We start from the raw sequence: 17,921 nt of genomic DNA, 5'->3' as shown, positions 1-17,921 counted from the left end.
CAACGGTTAATCAGACGTGGCTCTATTATGCACCTGTTAAAATATGCATTGTTTACGATCGAGGTCACTGTTTCAGTACGATACACAACAACAGTTACTGATATGGAATTTGCTTTACTTGCTTTTAGTGCATCAGGAGCATTCCACGAAATTGTCTACCGTTGTCCCGTACAAACGCGAAGTTTCTGAAGATTTAAAGGTATAAGAGATTCCTTTTCTATGACAGATGGTCAAAAATATGCACAGAAAAATAATCGCCTGCTTTAAATGCCGAGAAAAAAGTCGCAACACAGGAAATAAAATGCGTTTGTACGGGACAGCCCGTGGAATGCTCCATCATTGAAAAAACCACTAATAACAATTCCTTTAACTACCTAACCCGTACCGCCACCAATCAGTTTGGAAAAAAGCGTGTAACTAAACTTAGCATCGTTTATTGCTTTGAATTATAAATGCGTCTCAAGGAAGTTTTGTTATTAAACTGAACTCCTTAAGTTTACAAGCGCTTTCTCTTACTCATTGTAATTAGGAGTCAACAGCAGTAATTTTGCTGTCAGACTTCAATTAAGGCTCGACATGAAACGTATTAATGACCCCATTAAAAAATTGGTTATGAATGTTATGATTGATCATATTTATCAATAAAGACCGGTTTTCCTAGGATAGCGGTGCCGTCATATAGCGGCCGTCTCCATACTAAATAATACGGCTAAATATTGATGTCGCAGTATTTGTATGGAGACGGCCGCTATATGACGGCACCGCTATCCTAGGAAACTAGAGCATAACCCAGTCTTTGCTGTCGCGCAGAAGGGTATAAAATGAATAGGTAAATAAAGTACACAGTAGTAGTAAAATATTAAGTAAAATAGTAAGTAGTTGCTTACTATTTTAGTCGGTTCGTCTACTTTGCTCCTTGATTTAAAACTTTATTTTAAAATAGAGACGTTATTGGTGGATGTCTTATGCTCTGGTGTCCTAGGATAGCGGTGCCGTCATATAGCGGCCGTCTCCATACAAATACTACGAAATCCATATTTAGCCGTATTATTTATTTAGTATGGAGACGGCCGCTATATGATGACGGCACCGCTATCCTAGGAAAACCGAACTTTATCCCACTAGAAACTATCGTGCTGTATCTTTGACGAAAGCGCCATCTTTCTAAGAAACGCTAAGACATTGCGCGCTGAACCATCGCACTTAACAGCGTCGGCGTCGTATCAAACTGTCGCTCATAGATGGCGACTCGTGTCTCAGCAATATAGTGTAATGTAGATATAAAATACGATGTATTGTATATCTACATTAACTGTCAAATTCGAAGGTTTCGATGGTAGCACAAATTTGTCTTAGACTTTACATGTGGAATACATTCAATGAACCTTTAGTTTACACCGTTTATTTGGCATAGGTCTCAAAAAAGACCACTCTATAACACCGTCTTTTAGTACTTTTTTCTTGTACAAAATTTTTTGGTACTATAGCTGATGTTAGCACGCCCCATCTGCACGTCCAATACGCAGTTCGTCCAAATGATTTTTGAATTCGCATTTTCTCCAACACGTATTATTTGGTCCAACATTGGCGATGAGGCTTGAATTGAGGATTTTTTTCTGTCTTTCCGTGCGTTAAAGGGTTAAGATGATATTCAATAAAGTTAGATAGAATTAATTACATATTTTAATTTTACATCGAACAGTTTTAGCTATAATTTTATAATTTAAACATCTCAATTTATTTAAGTGACAGAGAACCTCAGTAAGAATTTCATTATGGCAGGGAACTCATTAAAATCTATCAATAAAATATCAACAATAAAGCTTTTATAAACTTGAGCGTAGATTCAAACAGGTACCTTAATGCGAAGGGGGTACCTAAAGTCACTAACAACTTTAAATGCTAGAAGCGTTTTACGTTTCCCACTGAACGTCTATGAACGTTTTAAGATACACTACACTACGTCGGGTCGCGTGGCGGGTCGGTGCACCGGGGTCGGGTCGGGCGCGTAGGAGGGGTTCGCGTCCCCTCCCTCCTCCACGTAGCCTGCGTTCTCGATTATGCGGCACCTCGACGTGTCGGTCTCGCGTTCGACGTACAGCAGCCTCGCTGGCCGTCCTCCCATGCTTGAGAGCGCGCTGGGAGCGCTCGAACGCGTTATAGACCCTTCCCTTAGCGCCACTGAGCCTCTTTTCCTCTCCGGCGCTGGCGATCCTCTATACTCCGACGTATCTGGCCGTTTGCATCGCAGTAGCTTCACGAACGCCGCTCGGAACCCTGCGTTCTTCCACGCGTATATCAGCGGGTTAATGCCCGAATTAGACATGGCCAGGGATGATGTCAACCGGTACGCGACGGGGCTGTGCAGCGTGATGACCGGCAGGGTCTGAGCGCACGCCACCACCACGAACGGCATCCAGCAAATTGAGAACGACCCCAGCACTAGCAGCACCACCTGAAATTTAAAACAACAATTTATTTCCGATGTAAATCGTGTGTCAACCTGTCATCGCTTCGAAACAATGGCTTTAAAATGAACGGAATATCGGTTGAATGCAATCTATCATGAAAGGCTGTCTTTCATTATTTAAATTCCATCCGTTACGTAATCAAACATGTTTTTATGTTGTTCCGAGGAAGGCAGTAAAGGTAAAGTCTGGTTTTATGAAGGACTCGTAAAATTTAGGGACAGCCAGAGATATAACGGCAGACATATACATTTATGTGCTGAGTCGATGTTCGAGGTGAGGTCATGTTTTGTAGATGGCGTATATTTTTTTGGTTGGGTCATATATTTGTTCTTGCTTGTTGACCCGGATGTGGGCACGGCACGGACATGAACTTGTAGGTACGCTAAGGTGATGCGTGTTTTATTATGTACCTCATATTAATTACGTATTGTAAATATTCATATTCTTTGTTTGTGTACAGCAGCTTTAAAGGATTTAAACATACCTATATGTTGCATGTTTATTCCTGTAATTTAATTTATCAGTTGTAAAAATTTCAATGAAACCTTTCATCTCCCTCTAGAATAAGTTTCTAACGCGCCACTCGGAATAGAGTTCCTCCGCCCTCAATCTAAAAGGTATACGGTAGTTCATTTCTTCCGATTTTCACGTCACGAGAGGGACATCAAGATACAGTAGAGGGACGGAAATTTAGATTCGCACCTGGCCTGCGCGCCTGACCTCAGGCTACCTTCAGCAGTTCTTAAAGCCCGACTACAGACAGGCCGATATAAAGCACTACACGACTGCCAGTGGCAGGCGACCATATAGTAGATGAGTGGCAACCAAATTATAAGGGCCTTGGGAATCTTAGTTGCCAGCCGTACCTGTATGCTCTTCCAATCGTTGGCGCCAGTGGGGCAGCACGTGTTGGCGCGCATGCGGCGCGCGTGGCACGTCGCCTCGCGCCATATCCGCCAATACAGCACGAACATCACCATCCAGATGAGAGAGAACATGGGCGCTAGGATTGACGTCGTGTACTCTTTCGGCACCACCTGGAATTTAGAAAAAAAAACCTTAGAACGCTTGTTGGAAGTAAATGGCTACTGAATCTTTTTACCAAGGGAGTAAAGTACTGTGATACTTTCATTAAAATATTTGAGTAGCAGTAGCATACCCGCCGCCCAGATATTCGGCCTGTGTTTTTACATGTGCCCATCGGAGGTAGATTTAATAATAATAAAGTAGGTTAAGTCTATCATTCCCAGAGCTTTAAATCAGCCTAGTAACTAAGCCGTAAAAAGGTACAGAACAGACAATTACTCGTACTTTCACATTTAAATAGATTATCAGTATGGATGCTACTGGTAGATGCGTGCATTAACTGAAAAGAAAATATAACGCAAAATTCTAACCTAATAACATCGATAGAAACATGAAAATGTATAGCAACATCACTACGCCATTCGGTTTCCCCATGTGATACTTCGGCCGTTTTTAAGACAAATAAAACAAGTGCATAACTCCGTACCTTTGGACAGTCGGGTAACGATTGACGATGCTTTTAAATTCTATCGCACAGTTAAGCTCAGTGCCAACTCATATATTTCTCAATGAGATAATGCGACTAAGAGCCGTCCCACACACTGGAACTTTGAGCAGTGATGCAGTCAAGATTTAACATCAAGTTAGTTTGGAATCTGAACCTTAATCACTTTTGCTTGCTGCCGGGCTATCTATCAGCATTAAAAAAAAACAAATCATCAAGTCACCTATTATATCCAGTACAGTCATTGGAGCTAATGAGCGAGAAAGAGAATCAGCTTTGTTAGACAGAGAGAATCATGTACGGAGTAGTTTTATCTTCAGTGGATTAACCCGTAATCTATTATCGACATGTGAACGTGTCCTATAAACGTTATAGAAAACAGGAGCGTATCTAATCTACCGTATTACGCTTCGGGAACTAATATTGAAATGGTTATCGAAATAGTGTTATCGTGTGTTATTAATAGACAGCGCTCGCGAGGTGATCATGGTACTACGATCGTTGCAATAATAGGATATTACCATTCTGTACTATATTTTAAGTCCATACTTATAAAGTTATAACACTAAGGGCCACTTGGATGGATGGTGATCCCACTAACTCGAGGTTAAGCGGTTAAACCGTTAACCCAGTGTCAACTTGTACTGGCTACCATGGTAACTCCAGGTTTAACGGATAAAACCAGGTTAGTGTGATGGTGCAAGTGGCACTAAGTGACATTATAAAAAAATATTGAGACTCCCTTGACTACATTACGGTATTTGCGTGTAACTCAAGATCTAGAATCAGCGAGCTGAGTCGGCGAAGGGAGCATACCGTTTCCCGCAACGCATAGTATACCTACACAATTCTTTAACTAAATTCTAATCATTTGTGAAGGGCGAGGAGAACTTAAATCGATGTAGGAATTGGAGGACAATCCATCTAAGTATATGACCATCACGATTCTGTAATTAGGACCAGACACAGAAAGAGAGGACTTACCATATTCATCTCACACGCTACGCCATCGTGCCAATCGTTCCAGAACATGGGTATACAGCTGATGCAAAGAGCCACCGACCAGGTTGTGCTCATCAGAAGCCTGGTCACCAGCTTCGTCATGTAGCGGCTGTAGTGCAGGGGATGCACTATCGCTATGTACCTGCAAGTGCAGAATAATTTTAGGTTATAAATAGTTTGCAATAAATACACTTTCGAACATATAGGCTACAAAAATTACGACCGATGATTGTCAGGAGGACTATCCGATTGTTTGGCATTTGTGAAACAAAGTTTATAGAGCCATAGCTGGTAAGTTTTATCGGTGAGGTGTCGTGGAGATGGAGATGTCCTTTAGCTAAATAATACCTATACCGCTGTATTGTGCTATATAGCTGTGATAGCACAATACAGCGGATCACTAAAAATGTTACTATTTCAAAAGTTTCAAAATACTATTGCTATTCTAGCCTATTCATACTTCACAAATTGATCTCAATTGAACATCCATTTTCTCGACCGCAGCTATATTTAGTTAGGTATGAGATGATAAGATGCACTGCGGGTGATTTCGAAATGAGATCGTGTAGTGAATTGCTAATATCATAAATACTGCACTGGTGTGTTAAACTTCCAATTGTTGTACAAACATTCCCTACACTTTACAGTAAAAGCCAAAAACGTCGATAAAAAAGGTGCCGTATCGCTACCGATAAATTTCGATTGGTGATATACTCATCGCAGCTAAAATATCTTAAACCACTAAAAAGCTCTCGCAAAGGTGAACTGATAAAGAGAATTTAAATGCATATGGCTTTCATGCATGTGAAATTGTACCGTGAAATGAGACCCTTTGAAATTTGAAGCTACGTTTTAGAAGTTTCCTTCGAATAAATAGTTTTACTCCTATTGCTGGCGACGTGCACACGAACTTCACTAGCATTCCTAATGCTCAGATAACACACACATATACATAGAACCAATACATGAGCCACCTAAAAAATCCCTAAGCTGTACTTTTGAGATTAGGGACAGTTTAAAGAGATTCTTATTTGGGGACGCTGTATTAGAACGGCTAATAGTGAGATCTGATCTCTGATTGATCCATAGTCGTCATATTCATAGAGGTTTGTGTTAGGTACTGTGTTTTGTAAGCGGTGGGAACAGCACCCTCGAGTTCAGTGGCATGCTTCGTGCGGTTCAAGTTATAGCGTGTCACCGTTTTTGAACGACCTTTTTAGCTTTAATATCATATAAATACACATGAGAAAAACATTCATACCTGTCTACAGCTATCGCTATGATGTTGTATATGGACGCCAGGCAGGCCAATATGATGAGTATAAATCTCATCAGACATGACCATTTGATTTTGCCGAAGTCGTCGTCCAGGTAGAAGACGAGGTGGTAGGGGAGGGTCAACCCCACCATCAGGTCGGAGATGGCTAGGTTGAGGACGAACTGGTTGGAAACGAGGGATGAGAGCCGGCGGCTGAGGGTCACGGCCAGGATCGTGAGGGTGTTCCCACTGACGATGAGCAGCATAAGTGTTCCATCCACGATGCTCCACGGCCAGTAGTTGTACAGGTCCTGCTCCGGCGCCGCCGCCGTCGCGTTCGCCCACTCGCTCTCATTGCCGAAGATACCGTCCATAACATCGCTGGCCGCGGCCAGCCCGCTGTAGTTCGTCGTCGTGGCCGAACTTTAACACATCGCCTTAACTGTTATTATCACTAGTCACACTCGGTTTTAGTCCATCGCTCCATTGTTCCATTTGCACTCTCAGTTTCGCCGTGAACATCTGGAACAGAACAGTTAAGGTAAGAGACGGGCGTGAGTTGTAGTGCAACACTTGTGAATGCATGGCGTGTATGAACAGCGAGTCTGTATGCGGGGGCGCGTTTCCCCAACAAATTACTTCGCAGCGGGGGCTAGGGCTAGTGCGCTCCACTTCTCGCGTCTGTAAATCACATTATCAACTTTTCCGAGGGTACGCGTGTCGCGGACTCGCCCGTCGCCCTCGGCGATGAATTATTTATGGCCCACAACATGATCCGAAATGAGCTTTGTCTGTCTACAGCCGAATCGATTGCTGTACAGCTATAAATGAGTTATTCTGAGTCGAAGGCCATAGGGTGATCCATAAAGTCAAACTACTGCTTTCATGTTTTGTAACGCATTATTAATGTCCAAGGAAAAATCCTTGAATAGAGTTTTGTTATCGTCGATTTATTGATTGAGTTTGAAGTGTTTGTGGTTAGAGATCTACAACATGAACTGTAAACACGATGCGAAGGAAATTAAGCCGTTCCATTTCGCGAAAGCACCGGTCTATTCGGTTATGCGCTAATCTCGCTCGAAAATAGCTGTTAGCGGCGTTTAATATAGATGCCAGGTAAAATGAACGTTGAAGCAGATTCTCGTACAGATATGATATTAAGTGGCGCTTCGCAAGGAGCTCAGACGCGGCGCCGGCGGATAGAAACGGACGGTCGAAGATGTTTCGGGGATTATAGGAGATAATGTTATGGATTAACAGTACCTATCTCGTGGCATCCGCCAGACCTTTAGAAAACTCGCCACTAGTCGTATTTATTAGGGTTCCGTACCCAAAGGGTAAAACGGGACCCTATTACTAAGACTTCGCTGTCCGTCCGTCCGTCCGTCCGTCTGTCACCAGGCTGTATCTCACGAACCGTGACAGCTAGACAGTTGAAATTTTCACAGATGTATTTCTGTTGCCGCTATAACAACAAATACTAAAAACAGAATAAAATAAAGATTTAAATGGGGCTCCCATACAACAAACGTGATTTTTGACCAAAGTTAAGCAACGTCGGGAGGGGTCAGTACTTGGATGGGTGACTGTTTTTTTTTTGCTTTTTATTTGTTTTTTTTTTGCATTATGGTACGGAACCCTTCGTGCGCGAGTCCGACTCGCGCTTGCCCGGTTTTCTTTAATCTTCTCCGTTAATGTATTCGGGGGCGTATTGTTGGCTGAAATATTCAGTTCAGCTGAAACTGACTGTCAATTATAGCCTCTGACCCGGCACCGGGCTACGTTTATCTAAATTTCAAATGCGCTATCATCAAACACTGGGCGTTAATCTTGATAAGCTCTCTTATCCATCCGTTTCAGCGTTGTGACTGACACTGCGTCTTTCACTGTTGCCTAATTAAGACTGATCAAATTACGAGTATCGTCCATTAATTCCGAGTGGAAAAGGAATGTCCATTAAAGTTAATTTATGGAGGCAGAAATGTAGCGTGGTCGGATGCAAATTATCGTATGCGGTGCGGAAACATATCGATTTGGGCAAGAAGGCCGTTGCGGAGTTCGATAGCCTGTTTACGATGATTCCGATTCATTGGCAACGAGCGACGGTAATCGAGTCGAAAAAATGAGCGACAATTTTCGAGCTGACGGAAGAAAAATGGATTAAAGAAGATTGATTGGCTGTATAATGGATTCCGTAAGAATGACATCGCCTATTGTTCGCGTTTATATTAATGGAATGTGTAATCGACTAATCGCGCATCACAGGACCACGTGCATCCATAAGTTTGACGAATGGAACGGCAGCCATGCATAATTTGTTGAATTTGTCAATGGCTTGGCAATGATTATTCCTGGATGAATACTTAAGTGGATTGAGTCTGTTTTTCTTCTTGCGTTTATAAGCTAACCGGAGTGCACATTGCGCTCGTATCGCATTAGATTAGCAGCACGTGTTCAATTATTTATAGGTTTGCGGTGGGTTTATTCCCAGCCGTCGCAATAATATCTTTGATATTAAACGAATTTGAATTAACCAAAACTATCCTTACCTACCTGTACGAAGCCACAAAGCTTTAATTTGCGTAAATTGTTTATTATTTTCCTTTTGTTTTAGTGGCTCTTTCATCAACTACATTCTATTACTGGAAGGAAAATTGCTTTATTAGAAAATGTTTCTGATAAAGAACGGCAATAATCTAGGTCAGAGTCAGGCCAAGTAAAATCACTCTCATTTTCTAGTTTATAAACAATGTGGCTTGTCACGCACAGTGCAGTGAAACCTTCGGGATGTATGCCGGTCACAATCTGGCGTTGCGACAACGTTAGAACATCAAATGCCCTTTGGCACCTAACTAGGCGCATATTCAAACAATTCACGCGTGCAACTATAGCCCTTATTACCTAACGTTTATTACCCATATTCCCGTTATTTCGAGTTAAACAGTAGACTATATATGACCAATGACACGGCATTAATATGCAACAGCGTTCGATCACCGTGGCTAATGTTGTTTGACATTTGCGACGATACGTGCGACCTAATCTCCGCATTTTGATGCCCGCCTAGTTTGGGGATGCGGTTGCAATGGCGTCAAATATGACAAAGCCCCCAGATCACATTTGTAACAAAGAAGAATCGGTTTAATGGAGTTTCGCGTTGTTTCATGAAGTTGCCTGAATTATTTCTGATCATATTTCAGTTCGCAAAATTACTGGGTTAATATGGGGCGCAGTAAAAACTCATCCGGGACTAGGTAATATTGGGTTGGAAGGGAAGCAGATGACACCGGTTAATTTGTCAAGTTGATGGGTACTTGGACGGTCACGTGCAAAGGCTTTACCTCCAAACGAAAAGCACTTTGCTGAAGGCCATTTAATATTTTGCTTTTACATTTAGAGGGCTTAGGTATGCATTTTTGTAAAGTATAAAAGATAGACGTATCGGAATGAAAGGACATAGTGACTGTTGCTGTACTGACTGTATGTCCGGTATTGTTTTGACAATGATTTTTAAACAGTATTGTTCAACCCACCCTTACAATGTGATGGTAATTGTCACGGATCGATGGTCTCCAAGGACGATGCTATTGTCCAATGTCCAGTCATTGTGAACACTCATTCGTGGATAATGGTATTTAGTCCGACACTGCTAATAACACCCTTCTTCTAGATAATGGGCATATGTATGCGTTTGATGACTATTATAGAAATTACAAGGTTATAAATAAACGGTTGAAATGCCACGGTGTTTTCATATGTAGAACATAACGTAAGAGATTGTCAGCGTAAAGTAATACTATAGTACTAATGTTTAAAAAACTGTACCTATCTCAAAAACGGTTAGAAATATTAACCTGATTAATAAGTGAAAAATAATTACGTAGCCTAAACAATTACCCGGTTGAGTAAAAGTCCATCGTTCTGTTCCACCCGATATATGGGGTATTGAAATCGTTTCGCATTAAAGCAAACATAAAATGCATCTGTAACAGTCTCGTAGCTTACAATTTTATTACGATGAGCATGTAATTACAAAAAATGCTAATTAAAACCACTTACTCGTTTAGTACAAATATGAGATTTCGAAATCCGTGATGATATCACTGAGGACTTCTTGAAAGCCAAGGTCTGCGAGTTACGCAAAATTTGCACTTGTAGTTCACAATAAGGTTAATAGTCTGTCATCGCAAAGTCAAGTTGTACCGCGTCACGGTTCACTTGGGCACTAAAGTCGAGATGAACATCGATTTGTCCCGACGATATTGAAATTGAAAGTCAATTAAGATATGCAACTATCTCGGAAATTTATGTTGCATTCATTTCCTCGCAAATAAATGAAGCGAAACTTTAGCACTTTTACTCCTATAAATATGTATTCCTTTCATGTTATTGCCGCTTAGTAATTTTCAAACAGGAAAATGTTATTGTATCACAAAAACTATGCGACATTGATCTCTACGATGTACGAGATGTTATCATTATTTTTTTGTCGAAATCCTTTGGCATTGTTATCCCAGCAAATATGACACAAAGAATATTTTTGGTCTTTCAAATGTTTATAGGATCAAGGTTCGTTACCGTATTTAGTGTGGTTTCTTTTTATCGTACCGCTTATGTTGGTAAATCCCCAATTAGATGTGTCAGTCGGTCTGGAATCGCGTGTTTTACGAGTACGTGGGATACATGATGTAAGCAGTTTGGGACAATTGCGGTTCTTTACGTTTCGTCGGCTAATTGATCTGATGACACTGCAAACGCAACCGTTTAAACCTAATGATTTGTTAATTCAACAATATACTCTAACCCTGAAACTGGCCTTCAGTTAGGCGGTTATTTAATTAGTATTGATGGTTGTTCTTCATTGACGATTACCCGCTAACACAGCACGACATCGTGGAGACATTGTTCTTATTTTAAAACGTGACTTTATTTTAGGAGAGGGCGGGTATTCTTAACATGTGCAGTTACACGCGATAAGTCGATTTTCGTTAAGAACGGGGCGGCGGTCGTGACGTCACGCCATAGATCCGTATCGCCTCTTGCCTCTACATCAATGCCTCGAAGGTCAGGGGCTCGGGGTCACTAGCCATTTATCAGCAGACAGGGTTCTTTGTCGGAATTTTAAACAGTTTGTTTTGCGGACAGGGGTAATTTGTGATCTTGAAAACGAAGTGTTTCTCCTGATAAGGTGGCGTTTTGCATTCGTACGGTTCATTAAGAAGCTGTTGAGACTTAAACGTTTAGAACTCTCATCGCGTTTAGGTGGGAACTGAATGTATCTGAAGCACGCTTGTTTGCGATCCGAAGGCCATTGGAAAGGGTCCGGCGGAACATGAAAACTTCTCGTGTACCAAATGGACCCTGAAATTCTGTTTATGTCATGTTACTAACTTTCTTCTATCTATACCAGCATCGTATAAAGCTATCTACTTCCAATATGTTATGAAAATTGTCTGCCACCGCTTTGATCCTCCGGAAATTGAATTATATGATCCTTCAGAAAATTGTTAGAGAAAAATAACCTTCTTAATCCTAAACCCAAATCAAATTAGAATCATCAACGAATATTCAAACAATTGATGATTGATTCTTACCAACTACGGCACTACAAAATTCGTGATATACTTCGTTCTTCATTCGTTATTGTTATTGGTTTTGGTGATGTATTACCAAATGTATTTTGTGTCTTGAAGCTATTTGTGATATTATAGTACTTTACTAGTATAACTTTCGCCGCTTTAAATTACAGTTGTTGTCTCTACAGGCGTTTAGAGAAAAAGGACTATTTCTTGGTAAACGAAAAACCGCAATCCTAAAAAGTAACATACGGTTTGCTTATCGCCTCGTGTTCGGATCGACAAATAAAAAGGTACTGCAATCACTGCGGTAGCGGAAAACTCTACCTATTTATATACCTCTCCATTGTACTCGTGCCATCCCACAAGGCAATCGTAAACGCCTGTATCACGTACATTGTGTGCTTTAGGGCACTTGTGTACATTGCCTCCAAACAAATATCCCCAACCCTTTCTAATGTGAAATAGCCCTTATAATATACGAGTATATAACTCTGTTCATGTCAAGTTTAAGAAAATCAGAACCGACGACGCACGAATTATACTCTTCCACTTTTAATCAAAAGTTTCTGATTCCTTTTTAAGAATTTGCAGCGGTAGCTTCAAGCGTAATGTGTGGCTTTGTCTTGTTTTACCGAAAATGAATTTTCCATTACGATATTGTGGATTGATATAACAAGGGCTTCGTGACTTGGTTTATTATTTATTTTGTGCGCACGTTTTACGGCATTGTACAGATGCTGGTGCGGTATTAATAATAAATCAAAATGATTACTTAATCTCTCGATGTTTTGGCAGACTTACAGCTCAAGTTAGCTGTTATGTTATTACTAACTCTCTGTATTGTTTAGGCCCTAGACTGTGTTTATAAAGCTTAAATTTTGATAAGGATATTCTATGAACTGGTTTCTAATTGTACTCCCGCTACACTTCACAAGATAGTTTGTTGTTTGAGGATCACAATTTATCGCCAGCCGGTATTGTTTACGTAGCGGAGTTACCCCAACTTTGGCCGCACTGTTGACTTTGACTTTGCCTCGATTACTTCTGTTGTTGTTTAATGTTACGTGTTCTTTATCGCTTTTAGTTATATCAGTTTTATTAAAGTCGATTGCATATTTGCAGTCGTGCTTGAAACTTCTATCGTTATTATCATCTGATATATTCTCCGGTTGCTATGTACTAAGGTTTCTATGGAGACTTGTTACATTATCGTACACTAGCGTGTCTGCTGCAGATTTAATACTAAAATTCTCAAGTCATTCCACATGTGTGAAACTACTGGAAACAAAGACAATCTCGTCTCCCTTGTGCATTGAAATAAAAGTTTCTGTTAAAGGGAAGCGAGAATCAAAGCGTGGGGAAAACCAGGCGCCGTGTTTGATTGCGCGCATTCTTTCCAAAAGCTTTAAACATAGTTCGATAGAAAAACATGAGTGACCGCGGAATTATCCTACACTTCATTATTTCTCGGTCGGCTCCCCGACCTTCCCTTCCCTCGGTCTTCCCGTACGCCTAGGCGGAACAGACATACCTTTTGTGGATTGTGCTAGGAACCTGGGCTTGTACATGGATTCGGGACTTAAATTCGAGAAACATATAAATTTGAAGATAAAAGCAGCGATGTACAAGCTCAAGTCCTTGTATAAAATAAATGAATTCCTTAGCGCCGAAGTGAGGCGAATGCTAGTTGAATCTGTAATTTTGTCCCAATTTAATTATTGCGACACAGTCTACGGCCCGTGTATATTACAGAAAACAAGTCATCGTATACAAAAAGTTCAAAATTCTTGCGCAAGATTTAGTGAGCGGCTTGGGCGTCGCGATCGTATAACTCCAGCGCTCAATCAATTAAATTCGCTGAAAATGTCCGCGCGGCGGCGGCTCCACCTCGCGTGCGCGACCTTCCGCGTGTTAGCACGGCAAACGTCGCGCGCACTGGCCGACAAGTTGCGGCGCGCGGCCGCGGCCGACTCCGCGCGCCCGCGCCGAGCCCTCCACGCGCTGCTGCTGGTACCGCCCGAGTATCGTGCGGCCGCGTTCAGGGGGTCATTTCGTTACGCTGCCACCAAATGTTGGAACGATATCCCCCCTCCTGTGCGTGAGGCAAAGAGTATCCAACAGTTCAAATCTAGACTTAAAAAGTTGTACATGAATAATCAAAAAGAGTTTGAGAATATACACGTGACCAGCCCCGTGAGGGATGCGTTCATAAAGTTAACTTTTAGGTAAATACTAACCACACGAAACATATGCTATTAAATACTGTTTCTGTATTAAATACCCCGTAAGGAAACTATTGTCAAATACTAATGTTTTGTTTTTTATGTGAATTTCATAATTTAAATATTATGTAATCTTAATACCATTCCAATTAGCTGACCAAGGGCGGGTTTAAATTCAGCAAGCTGTACCCGCACCTTTTTCATTACTTACACAATTTGTTGCACAATGTTTAGATTAATACTTACCTACTTACTCCTTATACCTAAGATGGACTAATTACCTACCTAACCCTTATACACTATACCTAAGAACTTATGTAAAAAGTAATGAAATAAACGCATTTGTATTTGTATTTGTATTTGTATTATTTACTACATCCATTATTTAAATACATGAACTGTTTTCAACATGGCGGTCTTTCAAAAATCAAAGTATGTACTTACGAAATGAGTATGAATAATGTATTAGCAAAACATTTTATTACAAATTAAGTGTTTGTGCGTGATTTTGATTGCGTGACGTTCATTAATGTAACGTTAACAAGGGGTTGGGCCGATCACATGATTGATTTGTTTGAAGTTATCGCCCAATTAAGACCTTTTGTATTAAATTTACCAATTAACACCCTGAAATTTGAAATTGCATTTCAGTATTGAACTGATTCGAAATTTCCAATTCACTACTTTAGCAATTTTCAAACAAAGATGCAGTTATCACCACAGTTGAAATAAAATAAAATATTTCTTCAATCGTTTCAATCTCCAAAAACGTCACAAAATATTTGACGATTGAAATAGCGTTGCACATTTCACAATAACATTCGCTTATTCTGGTCGCAAAATCTATTATAAATGCAGTCATAACATAAAATATCGATATCGCATATCTTCGTTCAACAGTTAACCTACATTTCCTCATCAAGATGATGAGAGGCAAAGGTTGGACGACGTAGAAACACCTACATGACTATCTGAGCTGTATTAGAATCCATTTACGATAGACGGGGAATTCAGTGCATATTAAAATGTCCGCTCCCTAGACACTAACACCCACACCGATTACTGTGCTCCCTCCATGTAATACTTACTTCTTTGGAGATTTTTTATGTTTTCTTTTCACTTTTGATCATAAATGTGTATCAGAATATTTTGTATCTCCTGTTATTTTAATTGTCAATATCTTATAGGTATCTAATTAGTTCGACCGTTAAAGGGGTTTCAATTTAAAACTCCCTGCAAACTTTATGTCGGGGTTAAATTGGCACGATGTGGTTTATGACCCGTAAAACGCTTCTGGGCCGTAACGGATTTACTGACCCGCCAATAAATACCGATTCTTATAGAGATGTAATTCTTTTTATTAACTTTGTTGCCCTTTGTGACGGGTAAAGGGATTTTAAACGCAACAGTTGCTCTTATGACTTATCAGATTATAGGAGTAAAATATTCATATAGTCAGCAAGTGAGATTGGATAGAAAGTTAGACTCTCTAGGGTGATATCGATTTAAGGCAATTCGTTTTAATGGGATTGATAAACCGAAATAGGCTGGCGCCACGCCCGATTTCTTGTCGTCCACTCGATTGAAGTGATACCAAATTTTATAAAATGATAGTGACTTTAATCCACGCGCAATGATGGAACATAACTTTATTTTCTTTCTTGGACAAACAACAGAAGTATGTCACGGTGTAAGTATGTAGATTACATTGTTTGGTATATTATTGAAATGAACACTTAAACAGTCTGACTAAAACATACTTAAAATAAACGGACTCAAATAACTGTCAAATATTTTTACATACAAACTATTATATAGCTTTGAAAGAAGTAATTACCTGTCCATTACCAAAGCACACAATGCTTAGGACCGTAATAAATCATCGTCGGATTAGGATAAAGAAACAGTTAAGGTCACAAAGACGCTGAATCTAGCTAAATTCAGACAAATTGTATGTGGAAGTATGTGCATACTTTGTACACAGGCTTATCAGGATAATCTCGAAGAAAAAATAAAACTATTTGCGTAAACAGCGGCAGTCGAGAAACAGATGCTAACGACCTTTCAGCTTTAATTAATTAAGCAAAGTTCTTTAGATACTAAGGCTTAACTTTAATCTGATCTGTTGAATTGGGAGTAACTAAGGATGAGTTGAGTCAGAGTTAGTTCCCCTAAGATTGTTGTTACAGCCGAGGTTCAAATAAATCAGAGCTCAGTCAAGACTTACCGGAGAAAGTTTTTGATTGATTTTGTTCCCTGGATAATCCATTCTTTGTTATTAGTATCCCTCCAATTCGAATTGATCAATATAATTGCCAGCGCCCTTTAATTATATTCGACATTCATATTGAATTATACTCAACAAAAATATTTTGCAAGGCAAACATTCCTTTGCCATGCCAATGCCAAACATCCCCCGATTTTGTATATCGTAAGAATTTCGATTCCCGTAGCAATTCAATTTTCTTGCGCTTTGTCAAAACATAAAGCCTTTGGACGAAACAAAATGAAGTAAAAGGGCCGTAGGCGCGCGAAAGTATATGTTTATACCTACATATTTAATGCGTATACATATATATATATTGGTGGCTGCTGTGCTTACAAATTGGCTTTTAGCGTCCACTATACTCATACTGATAGATTTTTTATCGGATATAAAATCTAATATTCACTATAATTGAATCCCTCAGATGAAATCCCTCGAAACGGGCAGTTACATAAGTGGGGGTGGAGACTTAGCCGAAGGCTTACGTAAGGCCGGCTGGCGGGCTCACCGCGGTCCCACAGCTGACTCGATGTCTACTTAAGTTTTAATTCACACTTTGCATATCGGAATCTACCCCGCTCGTATCATTTGGCAAACGGCAAACGACGAATGAGTTAACTGCTGCTCGTTAAGCGAGGGTGTGGAATTTAATGTGTTTCAATTTGCGCTAACAGTGTTTGTTTTCGTATTGTTTTATGTTTAAACTGTGTCCGAGCTAAATTGGAGTCCTTTGAGTGTGCGTGTCAATATGGTGATCGTGGATGGACGCCCTCGACAGCTCCGCAAATAATGGTGTAGTGGGCATTCTCCGGTTGTCCGCGTCGTGATTTCCTCTGGTCAATATTTACCTTAGCGACGACGTCGCCATTGGCGAAACGATGCAACTAAGTTTCACTTTCCCGCCAAAACAATTGTCACAGCAATCCTACATCATACGGTAACACCCAATTTTTATCAGAACAAAAAAATCACTTGGTAAGTTATTTTCTAAAAGCGGTCGCAAGTTTTCCGACGGCAACGTTGTGTAGGTACTGTGTGAAGGGCCGCAGACACACGCCCGCGTCGGCTGCCGGCACGCAACTAACTGTGGATGTGGAAGCCGGCGGCACGCGACGCCCAAACTCGAATCGAGGCCTCTAACAGGCATTAGTGGACTAAGCATCAGTGGCAAAGGTCATGGTTTTCAGCTAGGATAATCCGAGCATATGTCATTATTCTGTTTGCGGGATACGAACGGATTAGTGGAGCGCGCGATGGTTTTAACAGAAATTTACGGAAGTGGGTCACTGTAAGCTCCATCAGGAATCCTGCTAATGAACTTTTTAATAGTCAACGTTTGACTTAAATAATTAGTGCAAGCGCAATTATTCCTTTGGATCCTGAAATGCCTGAATTATCTTCATGAAATTTTAAGTTTCTCACGGACATAAATTGCGGCAAGCGGTGGTTTATGGAGCTCGGTTGATGCTAACTTAGTTATTTCACTGCAGCCTGCGGATTAGCCATTTAAATAATCTGGATATATGACGTCGTTACTTCTTAGGTCTTGTTTTTTGTCCGTAAAATTTTTAAGGCTCTCTGATTAATATTTT

The 17,921-nt window shown here is 40.5% G+C and overlaps 2 protein-coding genes across 2 annotated transcripts in view; one reads left to right on the top strand and one right to left on the bottom strand.

The window, feature by feature from the left end:
- LOC134668633 (serine/threonine-protein kinase SMG1) overlaps positions 1 to 17,921 on the top strand; it is a gene marked incomplete at its 5' end in the record, with an annotated part of 286,060 nt that overhangs the window by 6,926 nt on the left and 261,213 nt on the right. The gene's annotated exons all lie outside the window — the stretch shown is intronic.
- On the bottom strand, positions 1,668 to 17,413 carry LOC134668730 (D(3) dopamine receptor). Its single transcript, XM_063526172.1, has 5 exons — positions 17,178 to 17,413; positions 6,266 to 6,784; positions 4,987 to 5,146; positions 3,338 to 3,508; positions 1,668 to 2,455 (listed from the first exon to the last, which is right to left on the bottom strand). Exons 2-5 carry the CDS (start codon positions 6,634 to 6,636, stop codon positions 1,955 to 1,957), a joined length of 1,203 nt encoding a protein of 400 aa, XP_063382242.1. The 5' UTR covers positions 6,637 to 6,784; positions 17,178 to 17,413; the 3' UTR covers positions 1,668 to 1,954.

Source organism: Cydia fagiglandana, chromosome 11 (assembly GCF_963556715.1).
Source record: "Cydia fagiglandana chromosome 11, ilCydFagi1.1, whole genome shotgun sequence".
Classification (NCBI taxonomy): domain Eukaryota; kingdom Metazoa; phylum Arthropoda; class Insecta; order Lepidoptera; family Tortricidae; genus Cydia; species Cydia fagiglandana.
This window is presented reverse-complemented; position numbering and strand designations above follow the sequence as displayed.